Here is a 17,998-nt window from a genome sequence, read left to right as displayed (position 1 = left end):
ATAACAACGAAGGTAAGCTTCTAAGCACTTATTGAAAGTTTTTGTTTGACCGTCTATTTGAGGATGATATGCAGAACTCATGTTGAAAAATGTTCCAATATATTTGAAAAGATCCTTCCAAAAATTGCCTTTAAACTTGGGATCTCTATCACTAACAATGACTTTAGGAAATCCATGTAATTTGTAGACATTCTTGCAAAATATCTCGACGATCTCTTTTGCTGAATTTGATTTCTTCATTCCTATGAAGTGTGCATACTTTGTGAATCTGTCTACTACTACAAGAATTTTATCTTTCCCTTCTAACATGGGTAATCCTTCAATAAAATCCATTGATATTTCTTCCCATTTTTTGGTTTGGGACATTTAAGGGGTGGAACAGACCTAGGGTCATAATGTTCTCACATTTATTTCGTTGACATTGAGCACATTCTGCTACATAATTTTGAATATCATTACTCATTCCCTTCCAGAAAAATGATTGACATGCATTATAGTAGGTTTTAAAGAAACCTACATGTCCAGCTGACAGTGAATCATGGAATTCTTTGAGAACCTTGACTTTAAATTTCGAATTTGGACTTAGGTAAATCCTTCCCTTGTACCACAAAATATCATTTTTCCATTCAAATTTTGAATTCTGAGGACGGTTATTGATTATAGCAATTGTTTCTGGATCTTTTGCATACTCACTTCGGATTTCATTAAAACATTCTAGGATTATAGCTGAGACTACAAACAAGCATGTTTCTTCATCTTTTTTGGAGAGAGCATCTGCCACTAGATTGTCCTTTCCCCTTTTATGTAATATCTCCATGTTAAGCGCAGCAATTTTTTCAATCCACTTTTGTTGTTCTTCAGAGAGTGTTTTCTGTTGGAGGAGGTACTGGAGACTGTTATGGTTTGTTTGTATGGAGAACTTACTTCCCAAAATATATATGGAGAGCATTTCCTTGTTGTATGTAGACTTGAGACGTTCTTGCTTGTTGAGCTTCCTGCTTTCAAACGCGATTGGATGACCATCCTGCATTAATACTGCTCCTATGCCAAATCCTGAAGCGTCACATTCAATTACAAACGGCTTTGAAAAGTCTGGAGTTGCCAATACAAGTGTATTAGACATAATTCCCTTCAAGTCTTTAAAACACTTTTTTGCTTCATCATCCCATCGAAATGAGTTCTTCTTTAGAAGGTTCGTTAAGGGTGCGGTTACATGGGCATAATTTTTAATAAACCTTTGATAGTACCCAGTCAACCCTAAGAATCCTCTTAACTTGGAGATGTTAATTGGTATAGGCCATTCTTTTATAGCCTAGATCTTATTAGGATCTACTTTTACTCCTTCCCTGGATATTATGTGTCTGAGGTACTCTACTTCTTCTTTTCCGAAGGTACACTTGGACATCTTTGCATAGAACTGATGTTCTTCTAATATGGTGAGAACTTGCTCCAGATGTTGTAGATGCTCTTTCCACGTTTTACTATAGATTAGAATATCATCAAAGAATACTAACACAAACTTCCTTAGATACGGACGAAATACCTCATTCATGGTGGCTTGGAAGGTTGTCAGAGCATTAGTTAATCTGAAGGGCATTACCTTAAATTCATAATGACCTTCATGTGTTTGAAAAGCAGTTTTCGCTATGTCCTCTAGCCTTATTATGATCTGGTAGTATCCTAATCTCAAGTCTAATTTTGAAAAGTATTGGGTTCCATGAAGTTCATCTAGCATTTCATCTATAAATGGGATCGAAAACTTATTCTTAATCGTTGCCTTGTTCAGCCCTCGATAATCCACAACAGCCTAAAGGATCCATCCTTCTTCCAAAGAAGAACCACTGGAGTAGTGTATGGGCTTCTACTCTTTGTGATGATTCCATGCCTTAAAAGATCTTGTACTAATCTTTGGATTTCATTTTTTTTTTGTGGTGTGGATACGTATACAGCTTGATGTTGACAAGGTTTGACCCTGATTCAACTTCGATTATGTGCTCGATTTCTCTTTCAGGCAGCATCTTCATAGGAAGATCTTGGAACACCCTTTTGTGTTCTTGGATCAATTTTTGAACATCAAGTGGTAGTTCTTGAACTGCAAGTGCTTCTTTGCTAACCAACATCTCCATTTGATGGCATTGTACTACAGCCTAAAGGATCCATCCTTCTTCCAAAGAAGAACCACTGGAGCAGTGTATGGGCTTCGACTCTTTGTGATGATTCCACGCCTTAAAAGATCTTGTACTAATCTTTAGATTTCATTTTTTTTGTGGTGTGGATACCTATACAGCTTGATGTTGACAAGGTTTGACCCTGATTTGACTTCGATTATGTGCTCGATTTCTCTTTCAGGCAGCATCTTCATAGGAAGATCTTGGAACACCCTTTTGTGTTCTTGGATCAATTTTTGAACATCAAGTGGTAGTTCTTGAACTGCAAAGGCTTCTTTGCTAACCAACATCTCCATTTGATGGCATTGTACTACATATGTTGGTGCTCCCTTCCTAATCATTTTCATCATCTGGGATGATGATGCAATTTGATTCTCAGGGGGTTGGAACCCATAAAACTTGTATTTCTGCCCTTCCCATTTAAATTTTATAAATTGCATTAGATACTATTGTAGTTGCTGCAACACTCTACAAAATTTAGGCTTACACTCAATTTTAGAGCCTTCCTTGGTCTTGTACATTATTGTCGCAAACATTAGAGCTTATTTCATGAGATTTATTGTAGTATTTTGTTCCCCTTTGCATGTTGGATCAATTGTCGTCTTTTGCCATGTTTGGTTGTCGCGCAATGTTTACAAGCCTATTCTGATAGTTTCAAAGTTTTTCTTTATGCATATGAGTTGTTCTATGTAAACATATGTCGCACTTATTCACAAAGTTCTGAGCACTGTCACACAAGTGTCGTCACGGTCATCCCAAAGTCTATCTTAAGTGTCACACTCGTTGCATCTTGTCATAAAGCAATCACACGGGGGGAAATGCTCTGTTCATGTGTTCAAATAATCTATGTTGTCGTGTCATCAAACTATTCTAAGTGTGTGATCACAGTCAAGGTTCATCATCGATCCCACACTAAGCCATTTTTGGAAAAAACTTCCTGACCGAGCAACCTAGCTTCACCGAGCCCCTTCTGAGCTACGCACTGCACAGTCTCAACCCTCTAGCTGCGACCTTGCTACTTGGCACTACACAATGCGTAGGTCCTGTCACCCGGAACTACTACACTATGCAGTTTATGTGCCCAAGTCTCGGCCTTGACATCCAGAATTGCGCAGTCTTGTCCTCCATCTCGGCTTAAACTGCACACTTCGCATCCTCAAGCCTCAAGCTCATCCCCTGAGTCCTTGAACTACATAGATACGTAGAAGCCCAACCTCCCTTAACTCCCAAAATTGCACAGTTGGCTCTCCCAATGTCCATTCCCTCAGCCTGTCCCCACTGGCTCTAGAAACTGCGCAGTCTTGTCCTTCAGGCCTCCCTGAGCTGCACACTGCACAATCTCAGTGCTCAAGCCTTTCCCCGGGCTGCTGGAATTGTGCACTGCCCAGTCACTGAGTCCCTCTTCCCAGCCTATCACTTGTTCCGGGTTTAGTTGGTGGATCAGAATGCATCATCTTAGACTAGGGGGGTTTCGGATTGATGTCATCTCGTCATGAGTGAATTGTAGGAATAGGTACCCTATCATGTCATGGCAAGATGATGGAGAAGGAGAAGGATGGAAGCATGCCTAAAGACTCTTTTGTAGCTGAACTTACAAGTCAATCAATCAAGAGAAAGCGAAGAGACACAAATTTACGACCACTATCCAAGACTAAAGATCACTAAAGGTTCTGCATCTCCAAGCCATGCGGAGGTGAAGAGAAAGCATCTTCAAGAAGACATCCAGCACTTAGCAACAACAGTGACTTGGCATTGCCACATCATCAAGCAATCCATGTCATGAGTGGCCATATGCCACATCATTATTGTGGATCATGTATATTGTATTCAAATGTATTGTAAAGTGGAAGTCCAAAGGACACACATGGAATGTGAAGAGTCATGTAAGTTGAAAAGTCATAAGAAGTCAAACAGTCATGAGGGTAGTCGAAGAGTCACCCTTGGTTATATATACTCCCTCATTGTATGAGCAAAAGAATTTTCACCTTGGCTCCTGCCGCAAGGCATTAGAGAGATAAGCTAGTTCTTTGAGCAGCAAGGAGTGGCTCCAATGCTCCACTACTGGAGCTAGTGATGTTCATTGTAAACATGTGTCTTGGAACTTTTACTTAATAACAGAAGCCTACAAGGCCAACACATTCTTCATAGATGGACTATGAATGTTTGTAAGACTATTTTGCAAATGTTTGTATTTCATGTTATTAGGGTTGATTTCTCTTAGCATGATAATTACTTGTGAATTTGTTGGCTTCTTTTATTATTATGTTTTTCCTCTTTCATCTAGCAATTACCAAAACATGATACAAGAAGATCACAAAAGACAAAGAACATAAGATATAGGCTCCAAGATAGGGCAAAACCCCACAAGGGGGAAAACCCAACCAACTTCTCCCCTTATAGAATTAGATCAAACTGAAAAATTCAAGACCCAAAACCAAAATTCAAGACCTCCACAAGTGCCCCAAGTCAACCCTCCATTCTCTATACACAAAGATACTTGTCCTTCCTATAGCTCATATTACAGTCCTTCTTTGGCTTGTCAATCATCACAGAATAGCCTCAGTAATTTGCATATCATCAAAAGGAGCTCGCACCTTTTCAGCCTAAAGCACTTGCATTCTTTTTCAGATTATATGTCACAGAAATTTAGCATATCTTTCCATAGGAAGCTTGCAAACATTGCCACAGGAAGCTCGCATACATTGCCATAGGAAGCTTGCATATCTCGCCTCAGGAAGATCACATATTTTACCCTAGAAAGTTTGCATATCTTGCCTCAAATCTTCAACAAACTTGTCACAGAAACTCCACGAACTTGCTTACCAAAATGGAGGAGAACAGTTGTCAATATATAGTTGTCTGCCTATGTGAAAGGTCACGTCCCTTGGGCAGGCCAACTTGTCCATCCAGGAGGGCCGACATAGACTTGTGGAGGATAAATTGACATTTTGATACAAGATATAAATATTTTTCCCTTTTCTTACAAGGAATCCAAGATAGGACTCTAACTCTTTGACTTAACAAATCCTAGAAGCATGAAGAACATGCTTAATTCATAAAAAATATTTTTCTTCTTTTTCTTCTTTTTGCTTTTTACGTAACCTAGTTACATTTTCCAACAAATTTTCCCTCTCGATTTTGGATCACCATAAAATTTAAAATTTTGACCTTCCCTCAAAGATTTGGACCATGGTAAATTTAAATAGATGAATTTTCTTTGACCTCAAAAAATTAAATATCAACACCTTCAACAAAGCATCCTTCTTTTCCTTATGTAATGTGCCATAGTCAACCAATAATATGTTGCCACATCATCACCCTTTCTGAGTTTTTCTACCACAAGGTGGGGACATCATCTTTGATTGGGCATATTTCCCAAATCGTGAGGAGTCTCACGATGTGCCACATGTCGTTGGAATCGGCATGACCAGGACTATCAAATGATGATGGTCTCCAAAGCAAATTCATTGATATGCTTCCTCAAAATCTTCAACAAGTGTGGGGCTTCTAGGGATTTCCAGGGCTTCGTGTCCTTTGGAGCTTCCAATCGATGCAAACTAGACAAATATTAAGTGCGTTCAAAGCCCGATGTTGGCATCAATGACAACAGCGTTCAACAAAGTTTTGCACTCAAAAAGAGGTTCGCATCTTGTATTATCATCTTAATACATATTGTGTGATATGAACTAAATATATCTAGTGCATAATCTAAAGTAAGTATTACATTGTAGTAAGTTTTAATATAAAATACTGTGAAACTGTATTATCCCTCTTGGGGAGATTACCCTTAGGGTGCAATTCTAAACTAGAGTTTTCAATAAACCATGAAAGAATTGTATTTCATTATAGTAGTGCAATATTCAATATTCGTTGCCCCAGAAAATCAGACCACTGCCTCAGGATGATATCTACTACCTAGAAAGTTGGTCCACTACCTCTAGAAGACCTTCACTACCCTAGAAAATCAGTTCGCATTCTCAGCAAGACCTTCGCTACCCTAGAAAACCAGTTTGCAACCTTAGGAAGACTTTTGCTACTCAAAAAGGTAATTTGTTGCCACAGATAGAAAAGTCCCAATTGTTTTGCTACCTCAAAAAATTATACTCAGCTAGAATTTGGTTACATAGCCTACAAGGCTACATAGGCTACTATGTGCTCGCTTGGGCAACTAATCTGAAGAGGACATTACAAAAACATATATTTATCACGCTTTTTAAGACATATAAGTTATGGAATCGTAAAGGATGTTGTATTGAAGCGTTGCGTGTAATTTGAGAGTTGGAAACATCCAACTTGTTAACAACAGAGGCATCTACCCAATCAATATATTTTAGGAAAATAGATCGCTTGATAACATTATGTCATTATTGGATTTTGTTAGACAACATACTAATTTATTGATATTGGTTGTTCTATTAACGTTCCTGATGTTTTTTTAAAGAAATATGTTTTAACCTAAGTCACCTGACACAAGGACACGAGACACGGAGGACATGAAAATACAGGTGTCGACACGTGACATGGTGAACCCTGAAACATGGCACGAAGGACACGTTATATATTATATATTAAAAAATATAATATATATTAAAAATATAAAAGAATGAGAGAATTACACCTAACATATGATATATATAAAACAATTACATGATGATGACACAAATTCAATCACACAAATAATGCATATGTTGGAAACACTGAGAGGTGGGTGAATCAATATCTATTTCCAACAATTACATTTAACCTTTAGAGCATTAATTATCATTAGCATTAGATAAATATAGGCGTTCATCAACAACAAACAACACGATTCAACAATGCACAATAATCGAGATGGAAGGCACGGATATATTTAAGTGCAAAGCCCCCTTCGGGTAAAAAAAAAAACCGAATGCTCCAACTGAAGGAGGCTCCAACCCCCTGATTTACAAGCTCCAACCTATAGGATGCTCCAACACCCTATTTACTAATTGCAACGAACAGGATGCTCCAATGCCCTATATCTCAGGCTCCAAGCTAACAGATGCTCCAACACCCTGTGTACTAGTTGTAACTAGACAGATGCTCCAACGCCCTGTGCAGGCTACAACCTGCCCTAACACCACCTTGCCGCCCTAAAGTGTTCTCAGGCTCTGACCTGAAGGAGCCTCCACTCTCCTGCCTTGCATGACCCTGCCACCTCGAAGTGTTCTCAAGGTCTGACCTGAAGGAGACCCCACTCTCTTGCCTTGTACCATCCTGCGACCATGATAAGCCAGAGGACCAAGTTTCACATTTTTCAGACTAGATCCCCCTACACTCAAAATCAATATTAAGAAGTTGTAATGAAAGTTTTGTTGCTCTACTCGGTAAGTATATCACTGTCAAGTTTTGGCAGCCTCACTGTTCAACTCTACTCAATCTCGAACCTACACAATCGTACCTCAAACACAATCTTACCTCTGCTCAATCATTGAGCTAAATCAAACCATCGCACAATCTGCACATCAAACCCTAGCTACCACATCAACTGACTACTACACACAGTATTGCACTCACATTGTCACTATTGCTGCTATACGAAGTCCAACTCTACCAAGTATCATTGTGTTATGTCAGTCTAGTACGGTCATATCAACAAGCCAACATCCACACATTGTTTCCAAGTAATTCTTATCATCACAAGGAAACTGTCATGTACAAGAAACATCGTCAGGTACCAAAATACATTGTCGAATACCAAGTGCGTGAGAACAAGGAAACTGTCATGTACAAGGAACACTGTAAAGTACCAAAATACATTGTCGAATACCAAGTGCACTCTCATGTAGATCATTGTCATGCCACAATTCCAAGTGAGTGTCAAAGCTTTGTCTAGTCAAACCTTTCCTGATATAATCATCACGTTGTACCTTAACTCGCATACCATCAGAAATATAATTAACACTATTATATTCAGCATCAGTTCTAACAGTCATTCAAACTCACTGTCAAATACTCTGCCATAACAAATTATATATGTCACTGCCACATATCCAAAAGCCTTATCACTGATAATCTAATGCTGCCAAATATCCCTGTAGGTTTCACTGTCAAATGCTTTGTCACATTCATCAATTGTCATAAATAAATTAACCTCTACCTAAACTCTAACTGCTCATCATCTCATGCACCATTGTTATATCAGTACAACATCCTCACAAACATATACAAGGTCGTTGTTATACAATCTCACTGTAATGCCCATATATATGTACTATGATTTGATTCATTCAATCATCCTTCAAATGACTTGCTATACCACCCACATTTGTTAACTATACAACAAAATGGATTGTTTTAAAATATGAAATGAAGACTTACCTTTCAAGGCCCACAAACCGCCAACTCAAAACTTCAGATACGAATGTGAATCCTATCCCATTTATACTATATAATATGACACCCTTTACAAATTCTTTAGGGCCCACAAACAACTGACTTTGAATGTGAATCCAATCCAATATATACTATGTAATATACCATATTACATATATAACATATATATGTATATATATATGGACAAGGTACTTATATGGAAACCAAAGTTTCGCAAGGCTCATCAAATATGTCGTGTCACCAGAAGCAACATATTCCTTTATTCCTCAACTTGCCATGTAGCGTTTTCAAACACGTTTTGACACAAATGGCCACACCATAATTTATCAAGGGATCCTTTATCAACGCATGAAAATGGTCTTTAATGTGATTTTATGCACAGGTCTTACGCTGCCACAGAAGCCCAGCTTTGTGTTCAACAGATCAAACTCCAACACACACCAGAAATTAGGCAAATCCAATGAGGCTCATGCATGTGTGTAACCAGTCACAATTTCAAAAATACGTATGAACTGCAATCTTCAAAAAGTATACAATAATAGATTCAATACGGCTCACTTCTGAGGTACTCAGTCATGTGTTGTTATTACATGGCTTTCACAAAGGTCAACAACCCAATCAAACTCAAATGCTAGTGAATCCCAACGCCACAATTAAGTCGAACAAAAGTTAAAACCTTTTCTTTGATGTATTTGCTAACTCAGAAAACAAGCACGAAAACTCTGTAAGCATGTGCCCTAGCCGCAGACAAAAATCATTTCTAGACCTTGGATTAGGTCTACTTCAAGTAACGAGACCGCAAGAGTTAAAGGGCAAAGATTTGGGTTAGATCTTTGTTGTTCAGTCACAAAATCAAACCTACAGGACCGAGATTTTTAATGTAGGCTGCAAGTGCTTAAATTTCAACCATCTGAGTCTTCTAGGCTAAGCAATTTGGTCATTTAATGCTTGGTTCAGAACCTGTGAAAAAGAGCCCTAACAGTTGCTTTAGATCTGCATAATGTAGAGGCTCCAAAAAGGTGTTTCTCAAAGATTTTACAATGCTCACTGCCTCCAATAAATTTAATTCAAATTCAACCTGTGCTTTGATGCCCTAACCGCATGGATTTAGGGCTTCCTGAGGTTTCGGATTCTTCAGAGAATAAGCCCTAATCTAAAATGTGTTAGGCCACAAGGAGAGGATGAACTTTGGATAAAAGTGCTTTCTTGAACCTGCATGAGAAATACCCCAATGAACCACCCAAAACCCAAACAGAAACAAGAACATAAACCCTTCCAGAATTTCGTCCTCCCTTCAGATCTTCGTTGAATTCCACAGGTCTGAATTAGTCATTTCAAAGCTATCTCATGAATTGATTTTTCAGTTTTGTTAATCCTTTGATAAGCGAGTAAGGTCTCTTTTTATGGTTTTAGGAGGACTTTGAATGGATCCAAAGAGCTCCTCATTTGAGGGGCTTCAAATTGAATTTTAATTTTGGAGGAACACTTAAGAAGCTAAACCCATTTGGAAGTCTAATGTTGTTTAAATCATAGATCCAAGGGTGAGGTTGTTAGCCCTTTTGGAGTATCCTAAAATAGTTTCCAAGGTTAGTTAACGGAGGAAATCCTCTTTTGAGATTTGAATTTTATTAAAGTTTGATCCTAGAGATAGGTCTGATGCCCCTCGAATTCTTTGATAAGGTTCAGTGCCCTTTGTACATTTAAAATAATATTTGGGGTTCACTATAAGAAATTTTAACCACAACCTAAAAAAAATCATTCTAGCCTAATGTAAAGGTGCCACATCATCAATATAGGGCTTTCATTAATAGGACATCCACATTATTCAACTTGATGCCACATCACCAACTTTGTGGGTTTTAGCCTAGAAACTAGGGTCCTCGACTTCAAACACAAATATCTCTCAAACCAGGAGGCCTCTCAGGGTGTGCCATATACCACCAAAATCGTCTTGACGAGGAGAATCCATTAGCGAGGATCTCCAAGACAAATTCAATGATTAGCTTCTTCAAAAACCCTCAACAAGTGTGGGGTATGCCCTTAATCAAGGGAACCCAAACCCTAGAACTAGGGTTTTCAACCATCTAATAGTGGAGCTTCCAACTTTATGTATTCCGACAAATAAAAGAGCATTCATTAACAGTTTGACATCAATGACAGGAGTTTAGTCAAAGTCAAATCCCAAGGTTGACATCAATGACAACACCATTCAACAATATTGATTCACCTCAAATATTGATTAACCAAAATAGTATGGAATGCAAATGCAATCCATCTTTGAACCATAAATACATGCACAAAGAGACCCTAAATGGCTTGTATAGTCCAAAAAAATTCATGCTACAACAAATAACTAGTACTATATATCATCAAAATCATTGCCTATATTGGGATACTCATAACCAATATCACCCTCTTAGCATTAAAATAAGATAGAAAAAGCTTAACATGTCAAATCGAGATTCTATTTGAGTGATGGGTGCATTTTAACTAGAGTCACAATAGAGGAGTTGACAATCAATGTAACCAACATTGAGGTACATAAAGGGCTTGGTCCTCTTAATCAATGATGCACGACTCGTACTCGTTGAAGACTCGTCTGGATATTGACTCGGCGACTCATATAAGAATCAGGAACGACCCTTATAAGACTCTACAAAATACAGAAAAAATCAAAATCAAAATCAAAAAATCAAAAAATACAAAATAAAATCGTAAAAATATATATATATATATATATATATATATAAAATTCAAAATTTGTTGCCAAGGACAAGTCTTATTCGGGTTTGTACAAGTTTGATACGAGTCATATGCGAGTCAACAAGTCAACGTGAGTCTTATGCAAGTTAGCGTGGGTTCTATAAGAGTGACACATTTCAGGCATATGACTCGTCAAGACCCGTAAGTCTTGATGGGTGTTATAAGGGCCATGTTTCACTGCTCTTAATTAAATTCTAGTTCCATACCCTCATACATGACAAACTCCAATGGAAACGTTGTAATCGCCCCAATCCTGAAATCCAATGAGCTCGAAACCACTCTCAAACATCCTAAATCATTTCATTTTCATCGTTTTACTTTAATAATTTAACATTACCATTAATAGCATTAGTAGGGCCCTCGACAAATCCACTTCCAAAAATGTATTCCCTTCTAAAATTGCTTGAGTTCCCTTAGCAGCACTCCAAAACCTTTGAGAGCTCCAAAAAAGTGACTGGAATGCATGAGAATGAGGTAATAAATCGACTTCATGATGTTTTTTCATAGGATGTGTGTTCAAATTTTGAGACACCAGTAGGCCTCATGTGCAACACAAGTCGAAGTTGTGTCCTGCAGATAGGACACGAGTCAAACTCGTGTCAGACGCGTGTCAAACTCGTGTCGGACACATGTCATGTCCAACACAAAGGATTTGTGACACAAGGGGGGTGGGGAAGTATCCAGTGACACAGGTTTTAACACTTTGAGAAAAGACAAGAGGCTTTGAATAATTTATTTAATTTCAAAACAATGTTTGATCGCATGCTTGATTTTTGAAGTAGATGAGGTCAAGGCCACTAAGAACATCAACAATTCAGGGAGGGGAGAAAGTCACATACCCATCTTCCCTATGTTATGTGTTACTATTGAAAAACAGAAAAGAAAATAAAAAGAGGCATATCAAGTCTAAAATTATGTAAATTATCATTACAAATAATAACTATATGGAAAAGTTATTACTTTTGGTTATTGAGAACCTTACACTATTCATTTAAATTTAGATCATTGACATGGATAGGGGAGGGAAATTGGGAAATTAGTTGGTGATAAGAGTAAACTTGGCTAGGTATTGTATGTGGGTGGTGACCCAATATAATTTTTCCTTGTCTGAGAAGGCAAGTTAGAATCTCCTGCAATGACCTCAGCCCAAACCAACTGTTATCAAAGATAAGTCCTAGCACTTCTAAGTTGATTATTGCTTTACTTTTAGATTATAATTCTATAATGAATTGAATTTTTTGACATTATTGCTATCACTAGATATTATTACACTGAAAATTATGTGTAGCTATAATACACATCTTTTCTTCTTCTTCCTTTATAAGAATTATTATTATAGGATCATTCTTTTAAATACGGAATTTTAAGTAGGGAATGCAGCCCTCACATCAGGAACATTCCCAAGCAACATTGATCTGAAACAACTAGTAGCAATGCAGATGTTGCAAACAAAGTTCTCAACATGAGCCCTGGTATCCATAAATATCAGCAACACCAATGGGCAGCAGCCCACGGAACTTTAAACTTCTCTCAATTCAATCCTACAAGCTAGATTCAAGATAACCTTTCTACTAGTCAAACCGTCAAAGAATTTACAAATTTAAGGGAAAATGAGCTCTACACAGAACCTTTTTTCTAAACTAAAATTTTTGGTACCAAAGAACTGTGCTCAGTTATAAAAATAAAAGAGTTATTGACACTGCTTCTCTGAAATCATTTATTCAAACGTTATCCATCCCCCGTTACCATTTTCTAATTAGCATATGTTTATACATAATTATGTTACAACTTACATCTTTTTCAATATTTAAATAATAGATTGAGAAGTTGATCTGAAGTTTAATAAACAGTGTTACAATTATCAATCACATATCATGAAGAGGCTAAGAAATAGCACCTTGGCATAAAAGGATGCTGCTCTCATGAAATCTTTAGTAGAGAAGGCAGCTTCAGCCTGCAGGAGAATCACAGCTGCAAAATTCAGTGATCGTATTTATTTTGAATTAGAGAGGCACATTTTTTTATAAATAACAAACAATAACCTAAAGATTTCCCTATGAAATCCAATGTGTTTCATTGAACCATAATGAAATGCAAAAATACTAAGTACAAAACAGTTCAGACAATTGGTCTTGAAAAGGAACGACGCATACTTATAACAAAAATAAAAACATCATTGTACAATAAAAGCTTCACACCATCTATCTCATTGAATAAATGTAGAATACTCATATCACCTGTGCCAAGTATACTTGGTCTCTCTGAAGTGCATTCTTACAGTGCTCTAAAGCAGCAGCATATTCCTTCAACTCTAAATAAACCTGCCACATATCTTGGCCTTCATCATGCACAGATATCTGCAATATTTCCAGTGCAAATCAAAATTTAGGATATTAAACAGAGCAAGCAAAAAGAACTTAACTCCAAAGAAAACCAATGATTAGTTCTCAAAAGAAATGCCATAGAAATCTTCAATCGAATACAAACCTCAAATATGGAGTTTTCATCATAAGCATAAAACACACCAGCAGTAGCATCACTGCAAAGTCCAAGAATTCCGCCAGAAATCGAGTCAAAATCATGGTCAAACTGCAATTCTTCTCTGACTTTTTGATTCACTCTATTTACAACCTGAATCAAGGTATAAAACACAAGAAAATCATATACTAATCATGACCAGATCCATCTGAAATGAACTTAATAACGATGCCCATTAATCAAAATGTGCAGTGCTTGGTTGCAATTTGTGAATGATTCAACAGACAGAGGCACAGCCTTCGTGACCTAATTTCTTAATTTTCAAATGATACCTTGCATCATGTTTGTTTATCAAGTTCTCATTGGCGATGCAAATTACTGTGATGAATTGAATTTCATCTATCTGTTGTTTAACAAATGTATGTGTAGTCATTTATCTAGTTTCAGATTGAAAAAGTCACAACTCCACTAGTCCAAAACAATAATAAAAACAACTCTCACCTTAACCTTGTTATCACAGAGCAGCAAAAAGTGGAACTCTGACAGCACAAGTGATTGTGGCTTTGTTAGTTCTTGATCTTTTTCTAACTTTGAATACTCAAAGAGGGCCTTGTTTTCCACAAAGTTGTCATCTCCATGACCTGAGTTGCTAAAGAAAAATTGAACAAAGCAGACAGGAGGAGATTAATAGTTCTGGCAAATCCAACTCAAAATAATATATTTTCATTAATGATTAGGATGCACTGTGCACACCAATCAAATGATTTAAGCATTCACATGATTAAACATAGTATGGAATTTCCATCTAACAGATGTAGAGCTTAATTGCAAATCCACTTTATGTTTACCCTAGATCTGCAAGGAGACAACCATATAAAATATTTTCTAAAATGCAACAAAATCACCACCGCAAAATAACATGCAGAAGCAGATTCCATAAAAGATGCTTAAAATTTTACAGTGAAAAACACATGATAATTTATAAAATTGGGAACCCTACCTTTGTGATGACCCAAGATACAGATTACCATAGTATATGCCTGCTCCAGAAAGCCAGGCAAAATGTTCTGCCCGACGTTGCTTGTAAAAGAAGTGAATTTCACTGCAAACAGAAGCATGGATTACTTGTCAGAAAAGTTCTATCAAGTGGGGATTTCAATCCTCCCTTTTACAGAATAACTCAATAATTCAGAGATGTCTTCTAGTATATTGCATGCTTGGAAAAACTTTAGACATTGACTGGTAAAGTCTCACATCAAAGGACGTTCTTCAATTACAAATGTATTCACAGGTTCTTCATCCAAGATTAAATCTATATACTTGCATAGAAGTACCAATACTTCCCAAGATCTTTGTATAGACAACCAACACAATTCATATTTAATGCACTAAAAATAGAAAGACTTGCTTGGTAGTCTATACAAAATAGTATGCATATCTTCCAGAATGAAACTAAAAATTAAAAGAGAACTGGATGTTAAAATCATATCACATTTAGTAGAAATCAAAACTGTCCTTAACAATAATTATTTACCCCGATAAACAGGAGTCATCATACCAAATAGTCCCAAAAAATACTAAGATATTCTATATAGAAATTAGTCCCCTGAAACCATGTAACTTTAGTGGCGGTGTAATATCCCCAATTAATTAATATGGTTAAGAAGAATTTCCATTTTTGCAATTTTGGCCATTGAGAGATATTTTGACATTAGGACTTAGGAAAGGTGGATTAGGAGGACCCCACTTGACTTTTTGGGAAAAGAAGGCTTCCAAACATTAGAAAAGGGAATAAATCAAAGTGCAAGTGGAATGTGAAGGCCACTCCAAAGGGAATTTGTACCCCTTAGGAGGGTTCAAATTATGGGGAGAGAGAGAAGAGGGAACTGGACTTGCAGGGCCCACTTGGAGGAAGAAGGGGCAGCAAGATAAATAGAGGTGGAGGGCCTCATTTTGGGGATTTTTGCTCATTTATCGTCTAAACCATTGTTTTTGCTCACGCTGTTTTGCTGGGTCAATAGAGTGTTTTTCAGCACACGAGATCTCCAAGCAGAAATCTCAACCTACCTTCGGGACACTTCGAGTGCCACCCTAGGAGGAGATTCACTTCATATTGCAGAGTTGTTCCAGTGATTATTCAAGAAAGTTGTGGGTTTTTCTCAGCAGGTTGGATGCATACGAGGAATGCGCATTACCTGGGAGAGAGTTGTGGGGCAGCATCTTGCCAGGATTGTAGGGAGAGAACTGGGCTAGAAAATTGCTGAAGAATTGGAGTGCTGGTCGGGCACAATTCAGTGGAGTTTTTGTCATTGCAGCATCACCTTTCCAGGGATTGTGTGGGCCTGCGCAGAAGTTAATTCTAGGCCACATGTGGGAGTTGAGGAGAGGTTCAATTGGGGCAATAATAAGTAATCTCTTGATAATTGTGCACTTGTGTTTCACTGCAATTGTTTATCTTGCTTCACTTGAGATAGTTGTTCAATTGCTCTTTAAGTGCTTCATTTAATTGCTCTCATATTGAATATCACTACAAGTGTGTGAATCTAAATAATTTATCTTATTGGAGTACTTAATCTAATTAATAATCTCATTGAAGCATTCCCTAATATTTTGCACTTGCACTCTAGAACTAGTAGTGCATTACTAAAAAATCTACCTCCAAGCATAAGCTTGGTTGAAAGACTCTAGGACAGCCTTTCTCATCTAGCTTGCGAAGTCTAGACCCTCTTTAGTGGTTAACACGGTGACCTTACAGTCGTCAAAGCCACAGTCTCCGCAGAACCGAAGCCATCGGGTGGTTAGTACCTCAGGGGAAGTATCATTAGTATAGCCTCAGCTGTCTTCCCCTGCATTTCTCTCTCAGAACCTACTCTAGAGACTAGTTTCAAAAGAGCTTAGGGAAAGGATTCATCTAGTTAGGCATCTAACTTAAAATCAATCAAGATTCTACATTTCACTTAGATTTTAGGTGTTGCATCTCATTTAGGATAGTAAAGCATCCTAAAGAAACATTTGTTCATCCAGTAGCTTGGCAGATAATTCAATTAAGCAAGTATTTTGACTCATTAAGGCACTGGTCTTTCAGAGTAATCTAATCAAATCATCAAACTTGCTAAACTAACCAAGTTGTTAAGCCATTTAGTTGTGTCTCTCGGACTTGTTGGTTGCTAATGGGTCTTTTCATCTTCACATTTCATAGGGATTACCCCCCATATCCTATTGTTGGGAGACAGCCAAATCGGAGAGGGTGGGGATCAAAGTGACATCCCCAGCCATGAGTCATTGTCGCAATCACCTATACAATTTGGGCGACAACAGTTCCCAAGCCTTAGTGAACCCATTCAAAGCAACATTCACTAGCTCTACATTCAATACAGCTTCTCTAATAGCAAGAAGCTGGTCACGAATCTATGTGATCCTCATCAGGAAGCTAGTTACATTATCAGAGGGGTTCATTCTACACTCTCTGAGCTTACTTTTGAGAATCATTTTCCAACTCATGTTATCACTTTGAAAAAGCAATACTGAGGCATCAAGCATTTCCTTAGACTCAGTCTTTTCTGCAACATGTGAAATCAGATGATCTTTAATAGCTTCGAGGATCACCCTTTGTGCCTTTTTGCCCTTCTTATCCGATGTTGCTTGAACCGGAGGGTCTGCTACTGCAGGTGTCTGTGTGCTCCTTGAGGTCTGTGGTGGAGCTAGAGGAGGGTTGGACATGACTTCTCACAAGTCTTGCACCTTCAAGATCACTGAGATTCTTGCCTTCTATGGCAAGAAATTTGAAACCCCATCAAGTCGATCCTCAACCAAGTCGATCTTCAACTTTCACACTGGTTACTGACATGGTTGTCTTGAACTTTATCTCTCAAGCTCATTGAAGAAACCTGAAAATTATAGATCTGCTTTTCTCTTACATCTAGCGCTCTAATACCATGTCAAATAATCATAAAATCAGCTATCTACGCAAACAGATCAGATTTAGATGCTAGAATTATTAATTTTTGCATGTAGCAGAAAATGAAAAAAGCAATCATACATAGTGCACAAAAGTTTTTTCCCTTTTAGAACAGTTCATCATTCAAAATTATCTTCCGAACTTACAAGAACTCCCTTACAGGGAAAAATAGCTCTGAGAAATTAATCAAACAAACAGCAAACCTGAAAATTACAATCTACACGAAAATCAAGGCAGACTGCCCTCAAATACATGGGATTGTACAGAATCCGTA

At 37.6% G+C, this 17,998-nt stretch overlaps 1 protein-coding gene across 5 annotated transcripts in view; it reads right to left on the bottom strand.

Moving 5' to 3' along the window:
- LOC149178836 (zinc ion binding protein) overlaps nucleotides 1-17,998 on the bottom strand; it is a 496,683-nt gene that overhangs the window by 363,043 nt on the left and 115,642 nt on the right. For all 5 annotated transcript variants that reach the window (XM_089420459.1, XM_089420458.1, XM_089420457.1 and 2 more), the window contains 5 exons: nucleotides 14,767-14,868; nucleotides 14,268-14,415; nucleotides 13,776-13,919; nucleotides 13,526-13,645; nucleotides 13,186-13,242 (listed from right to left, as the gene is read on the bottom strand). In XM_089420459.1, the coding sequence (XP_089276585.1) occupies nucleotides 13,186-13,242; nucleotides 13,526-13,645; nucleotides 13,776-13,919; nucleotides 14,268-14,415; nucleotides 14,767-14,868 (571 nt within the window). The remainder of the gene's footprint in view (nucleotides 1-13,185; nucleotides 13,243-13,525; nucleotides 13,646-13,775; nucleotides 13,920-14,267; nucleotides 14,416-14,766; nucleotides 14,869-17,998) is intronic.

The sequence above is a fragment of the Pinus tabuliformis genome, chromosome 4_1, assembly GCF_031772625.1.
Source record: "Pinus tabuliformis cultivar Carrire ecotype Pingquan chromosome 4_1, CPIR1, whole genome shotgun sequence".
In the NCBI taxonomy this organism is placed as follows: domain Eukaryota; kingdom Viridiplantae; phylum Streptophyta; class Pinopsida; order Pinales; family Pinaceae; genus Pinus; species Pinus tabuliformis.
The sequence above is the reverse complement of the archived record's forward strand: the minus strand, read 5'-3'. Positions and strand labels throughout refer to the sequence as shown.